This window comes from Streptopelia decaocto (assembly GCF_964273445.1).
Source record: "Streptopelia decaocto genome assembly, chromosome: 11".
Taxonomy (NCBI): domain Eukaryota; kingdom Metazoa; phylum Chordata; class Aves; order Columbiformes; family Columbidae; genus Streptopelia; species Streptopelia decaocto.
In genome coordinates, this window is record NC_138666.1 from 625941 (window position 1) to 633003 (window position 7063).

At 47.0% G+C, this 7063-nt stretch overlaps 1 protein-coding gene across 4 annotated transcripts in view; it reads left to right on the forward strand.

The window, feature by feature from the left end:
- PHKB (phosphorylase kinase regulatory subunit beta) overlaps positions 1–5754 on the forward strand; it is a 79099-nt gene extending 73345 nt beyond the window's left edge. For all 4 annotated transcript variants that reach the window (XM_082062840.1, XM_082062837.1, XM_082062838.1 and 1 more), the window contains 4 exons: positions 520–649; positions 970–1077; positions 2333–2458; positions 4551–5754. In XM_082062840.1, coding sequence (XP_081918966.1) covers positions 520–649; positions 970–1077; positions 2333–2458; positions 4551–4688 — 502 coding nt within the window. In that variant the 3' untranslated portion in view covers positions 4689–5754. The remainder of the gene's footprint in view (positions 1–519; positions 650–969; positions 1078–2332; positions 2459–4550) is intronic.
- The last annotated feature ends 1309 nt before the right edge of the window (positions 5755–7063 follow it).

Below are 7063 nucleotides of genomic sequence, written 5' to 3' on the forward strand. Positions count from 1 at the left end.
TGCTCCACACGGTCGTAAAAGCTGCCTTCAGTGATCCTGCTGAAATGCAGATTTCTAACCTGGTGTTAAATTAGAGGGACAGATGTTTCGAAGCCATTATCTAGTATGTTTTGTGTTTTATAGATTCATTGAGCTGTATTTATATAATGAATTGTTTTGCCTACTGTAGTATGATAAATTTATAGCTAATACTGGGGGGTTTTTTCAGCCTGCATAGATTTGGCTGTCGTCGGTACCTCACAGTGACTTGTGGTTTATATGTGATTTAGTTATTTGATTAGACACGATGAACTCAGCGAGTTCTGTTACTGCGCTGGGGACACGTCACAGTTAATTCTCTTAGTCCAGTTACAAAAAGCACAAACACGATCCCGAGCTGTGCGCGCGGAGCACCCTGCTCGGGTTTGCTCTGGAGCCGCCTGCCACAAAGCACGAGCTCCAGGGCCGCGTGGCTCCGCTGGCGCGGCCGCGGCGCCGCAGCTGCGGCGGTTTTGCCCACGCTGTGGTTTTCCCGCGCAGGAGCTGGCTGAACCGGCGCCAGATCGACGGGTGTCTCAACCGCACGCCGGCCGGGTTCTACGACCGCGTGTGGCAGATCCTGGAGAGAACCCCCAACGGGTTGATCGTGGCGGGGAAGTTCCTGCCGCAGGTAAAGCTGCGGGATGTGCGGTCAGCGCTGCTCGCCTGACCGCTAACGCGGGAGTGTTTTATTGTTCATATCTATTTTATGCCATAATGTATTACTTAGGGTAGTTTGTTCCTCTCATTATCAAAACCAAAACATTTATAAAAGAATAAGTCTAAAATACGCTTTCCAAGTCATGGACTCTGAAATCTGCTCTTTCTAACCCTACAGTGTTCAGATTTCTTAGCTGAGGATTATTTATTCACCAAGCAAACAGGCTCTACCCGGGGCGGGTTTGATGTGATGCAAGTGGCCTTTGACTAAAAGTATTACTTGTTTTCCAGCAACCAACCTTATCGGATATGACGATGTATGAAATGAATTTTTCCCTTCTCGTTGAAGATATGCTGCAAAATATCGACCAGCCGGAATACAGGCAAATTATTGTAGAGGTCTGTGGCCTACAATGAATGACATTTTATCACGTACATGAGTATGTTACAGCTTAAAATGAAAAAAAATGCATAACTGAGACTCAAATATTTGAAGAAATAGCATTTTAAATATAAACTCTTGCTTCAATGGTTCCTCCATGGATTTGTATGATGAACAGGTTCCTGTTAACGTGTTCAGAATATACTAAGTTCTTGATGCTCTTCCCCTTTAGCCAATAGATAAATATTAAGGACAGTGCCAATACCAGTGGGTCACAGGAGGTGAACACTACTAATCACAGTCACTCCAGAGCAGCTTTCCTTCCAGCCCCTGCCCGGGCCTTTTTCTCCCCACTTTCTCGGTCTAGGGAGAACCCTCCAGCAGTCAGTTTGCCCCATGGCAGATTCTTCCCGTTTTGCTGAGGTCTATCTCTAGTAAGCTGCTTTATGCTGCTGAATCAACAAACTCGGGGTTTCCTGACGTTCCCAGAGCCACCAGGAAAGCTGGAGGCTGTTCAGAGTCCTTCCCCCACACATGATGGATCATTTGGGACCACCCCCGGTCAGGACACGGGTGCTGGCAGCAGCTCAGTGCAAGGGCCCGAGCAGCTGCCTCCGGTGCTGGTGGGGATTCCTCCCAGAAATACCCAATGCACCCCAGTTCTGGCTGACAACCAGTGTCCTGCTGCGGGCTGACAGAGAAACTCAATTATCCAAACCCTGGATGAGCAAGATAGACTCGACTGCCCACCTGTCGCTGTTATGACAGGTCTCTCATCATGTTCACCTTCCTACGCCAAACCTCTTCCAGATGTAAGGAATGTAAATTCTTTTGAACTGAGATGTTTTATTGATGTCTGCTGACTTTGTTTCTATAAACCTTGTCCTAGCAGGATTTTACTGATCCCATGTGTGATTGTGCCGCAGCAGAGCAGGTGCTGAGGGGCAGCGTTTGCTGCGTGCCTGGCTGAGCACCAGCTCCGCTGCAGCCAAAGCCACCCACGGGTGAACGGGGCGGGTGAGTCCGGGCTCCGCGCGGCCGGGTGCGAAGGTCCGTCCTTCGCTCAGCGCCGGCAGCCGGCGGGCACAGCGCCGGACACAGAGATCTGTGTCTCGGTGCCTCTTTCTCCAGCTCAGAGCACCATCAGCTGTGCACCATTCCCTGGGCCGTTGTTCAATGGCTTCCTGCACATCGATTAGTACCAGTGCTTTTACGTAACCCGAATCTGAACAAATCCAATCTCAAGCCTGACGGTCTTTTTGTGCCTTCCAGTTGTTGATGGTCATATCTGTCATTTTGGAGAGAAACCCTGAGCTGGAGTTCCAGGACAAGGTGGACTTAGACAAAGTGGTGCAAGAAGCACTTCATGACTTTCAGAAAGATCACAGCAGTCCAAAGGTGAGTGAAGTATTAGTGTCTTATAGCATTTACCATTCTGATTGAAGTTAATTATAAATGTAATTCTGTGCAGTTCAGAATAAAAAGATATTGACAGGAGTTCAGAATGGAACACAAATAATAATATAGCCAAGCGCTGTGTAAGTCTGGCCTGTGAGCAGAGATAAAAGATGTGTACGTCTTTATTGCTAAATTGTTAATTCAAACTGGTATGGGAAGGAGAACACTCATAATGTTACCCAGCTTTGAAATGAGAGTCTGGGTAAAGCCAAAATAGTTATAATACTCATTAAAGGGGAAAGAATTAATTAGGGGGGACACTGGAACTGAGCAGAGCTAAGAATAACAAAAAGAAAGAAAGAAAACACTAGAGCTCAGCAGGGAAGGGTGAGGCTGAGATTGCTGTGCTAAATGTGTGTAAAATGTAGTCAGCAAAGAACTCCCATTGACAGCACTGATGTCAGAACTGGAGATGCAAAACTGTTCTTGGCTGCTGATTGTTGTGCTAGAGTTGCATTATTGACCTTGGAAGCTTTTAATCTCTTAAGGCTTAAAATCCAAATAAATGTAACTTGATTGTTAAGTAGTTTTTAAGATTTACTTCACTATGATTTTAGGTTTCATGCTTCAAAGAACGCTAAATATTCTTGTTACAAGTTTTGGTGCCTCAAAGCTCTGAAATTTTGTAATAAAGCTCTGAGTAATCTGCTGATTCATAACGTACTGATATGCACCAGCACTTCTGTTGCTGCACTGAGCTCCGTTAAAGACGAGGAATGGTCTGCTCCTTAAGAACTCTCCCCAGAGCTCCAGGGTTCACATTTTTGCCACTACTCTTTTGTACTAAGATTGGAAAGCCAGCCAGGTATCCATCCAGCCGGAGCAACAGCTCACCTTGCGGCATCCCTTTGGTTTTGGAAGGACCCGGTTTTATTAAGTCCCTCTTTTGGCCTGCCCAGTTAGGAGGGTAATGACTGAGCTTGCGACCACCGCAAAACCAGCCTCGTCACCCACACAAAGGGCCGTCGGGTGCCAGCGCCGCACGGGGTCGTGAATGCGCTGCTGACTCCTGTGACAAGCTGGAAACGGCTGGAAACGCACCAGAATCCTGTGCCAAACCCCATTTTTGCTGGTGCTGCCCTGGCCTCCAGCAAAGCGATGGATATTTTTCCAAGCCCAGATCTACTTAGTATGATGCCTTTTTGTCCCTTAGAAAGAAACCCCAAGTTACAGTTGTGAACAGGATCTTTCAGAGCAGTGGTGTTGGAAGCTCCAGCTCCCTGCGTGGGGACTCTGGGGACGCCGCCTGTCCCGTGTTCCCAGGTCCTGCCGCTCTGTGGGATGTTCCCATGGCATCCCGTCTCACGTTCTCCTAACGAAGCTGCCAAACGAGTCCTGCTCTGAGCTGCGCTCTGCCACTGCACCGGCTTCGCAAATATTCTCAACTTTGTTCATTTCCCATTAACGTGTAATAAATGTCCCAGGTATTTCCTCCAATAATTTCAAACACAGCCGAAAATTAGAGAAGTCTAATATTTCGCTAATCTCTGCCCTTGATTTGAAAGTAACCAATTTCCTGAATTAAAGCATTGAACCTTTATTATAGCAGCCAATAAATAACTTGAAAAGAAGCAGATGCTTTAACATCATCAACTGTGCAGAACAGGTGTTCAGTGAAGGAAACCGATTTTGTGGATCTGATTAATGAATTGGCTCACGTGCTACCTGTGGTTTAGCACTCAGATTGATTTATTTATTTCTTCTAAATAAATCTGGCGCCAGGATCTGCATGTGCACGCAGACCCGGCTCACGCTGGTGCTGCACAGCGGTCACCACGCAGTGACCTTCGCCGCAGGCCCAGAGAGCCCTGCTGCTCCGACACTGAAAAATACTGACAGGGCTGGAAAGTTCAGTGAAGAAATATAGGCAATGCATTTTAGGAATCTGTATTCCACGTGTTCAGGTATGTGGGAGATTTCTGAAGGTGGAGCAGAATTACACTAAAGCTTTAGAGCCTGCAAACCATCTTTGCATTTCTAACGTGTTTGTGATGTCCCCGTTTGCTGCTTTCCCCACCCCGTCCTGCGGCAGGCGGACGTGACTGCGTTCTACAACACCCCCCCGCTCGGCAGGAAGGGGACGTGCAGCTACCTGAGCAAGGCCGTGGTCTCCCTGCTGCTGGAGGGCGAGCTGCGCGCCAGCGGCGAGGACCCCTGCACCATCAGCTGAGCGGCACCCGCCCCGGCACGGCCGCTGCCTTCAGTGTCCCCGCGTTTACCATGCACGTAGCAAAACAGAGTTCTGAATGGTCACCCCGGTCACGCAAACCCCGCTGTCCTTTGCTGAACAAAGTGCCGTTGAAGACACGAAGTGCCACCCGGTAGTGTCCTTCCTCAGCTATGCAGCATGAAACCCTGAGCACATGGAGTTAGTCTGGGATATTCAATTAAGTTGAATGGGATTGTATTGATGACCTTCAATTATACATTTAACATAGTTGGTAATGTCAAGAGAAATGCACTGTGAGATTCTGTCTTTATAGCTCCGTTTATAACTACAAACAAGTCTATTGTAAATTCTAAACGAAATTCAGAATGTACCATAATTAACATGCGTACCAATCAACGTGGAAATATGAAACTTGGATTATTATTTTATTATTCTACAAACAAATTGGAGGTGAAGGTTAAATAGTTGTTATTCTTTGAAGTTTTTCTGTATCAGTTCAGTTGACATTTTCTGTATCAGTTCAATGGACATTTAGGGTTTTTTTTCTTAATTTACCAGTTGATAACTTGATGCACAAGTTTCATCCTAATGGAGCAACTTTTTATCTCTAGCAATAAATACCGCTGCAGTTTCCCAATTGTTTAAACATCTATAAGTTAACAAGGGAAACGTATGATAACAAGATAAAAGTTAGTTTTTAAAAAGGGGGCAAACAAGCTGTATTTAAAATTAATATAAATGAAGAAAAACTTTGTATTGCATAAGCCATCAATGCATTAGAGAATTCAAGATACACTTATTTATCTCCTAACTGTGTGAAAACACTGTATGCTAGATGCTTTATTTTGGTGAAAGTAATAAAAAGGAAATGCTTGTAAAAAAACTGTCAATAAAAATACTTTAAGTTGTAACTTCAAGACTCCTGTTGACTGTAGGGGCAACCCTCAACCTGCTACCCGAGACACGGACGGTCAATAAAGTGCCTCTTGGCAGCACAGAATGTACTAAAGCTGTCCAGCTGCTCCCCAAGCACTCTCATAATGAAAGTAACAGCGGCCAGCGACAACTCGGCTGTGGGTGAATTGTTGTGCGTCGATGCGAAAGGCGGGAGAGCGAGTTAGAGACGGGCACAACTGGGGGGTTTGGACACACGGGGGCGGGGGCAGGGCCGGACCTGCCCAGAAATCTCAGAATCAATCCTTCTCCAGCCAAAATTGTAGAAGAACTGGTTGTTGATGGACACTGAACCATTAACAAATCTCTCATCAAAGGATGTGGAGAATGAACAAGGTTGGAAAAGCTGATTTTGGTCTCAGAGTAGTGCTGCTACTGCTCCTCCTTGCTGTAAATCATCAACTTTCAAAGAATAGTGGAGAAATAGGGGGAGAATGGGGAAGAAAATCCGGAGAAAAGACCCGCTCGTTACTGTCGGGTCCGTAACTGTAATGTGTGGGTACATTTAGCGCTACGAGGTTGTCCGGGGCCTGCAGCACCGCCCCAACTCCAGCCAGAGAGCTGCAGTTAAACAGCAGCCACAGTCAGTGGCAATTCCACACGCTGACCGAGCGCCGGTTTAAGCAGCGACCCAGCGGCTCCTCCGCTCCGCGCCTCCCCAGCAGTTCCACGCCGCAGTCACTCCCAGCTGCCTCGTCCTTCCCGCAGCTTTTGCGCAGCCGTGCAGCGGTCGTGGCGCGGCGAGCGCACCGACAGCGAGCGCCTCTGCTTCAGCGGGTTCAGGAGCCCGCGAAACTGCTGTCCCGCCTCTTGCCGTACAAACACAGACCTGTCTACAAACTAAATCCTACTGCAAGGAAACAATCCTTTAAATACAAACTACAGCTGACTTCAGGAGCGCTGTCGTTCTGCTGGACACTAGCACTGTTGTTTGGTTTTGCAGTTGCTTGTGATTTAAAATGTGACTGCACATTAATACTTCAGCTAGCAGGATAGCAGTGTTACATCACTGTTTCCCCCAGCTGCTCTGCTCTCGCTCCCGCAGCACTTCCAGTTTCCAGTAAACCTGGCGGCTGCTGATCGCGGTCTGAACTGTGTGGCTGCAAATGAATGAAAACCCCGGTCACCACTTCTCCCTTACACACACTGGGAATGAAAATCCAGGCAAACGGGTTCTGGTTTCCTTTACAGCCTTCAACACGGGGTTTACAAAATTGTCATTGTGGCAATTTTTCAATTTCTACAAAATAAGGGTAAGTACGTAGATGAGGAGAGGAAGATACTGAAATCCAGCAGAGTCTCCGGCCTCTGGAAAAAAGGTTCTCATGTCTCTTTTCTACCTTAAGCAGGGACAAGAAAGGAGTTTGATAGACATGGCGCTCACATAGCATGCCTACTAAAATATCGTTTTAAAATACAAT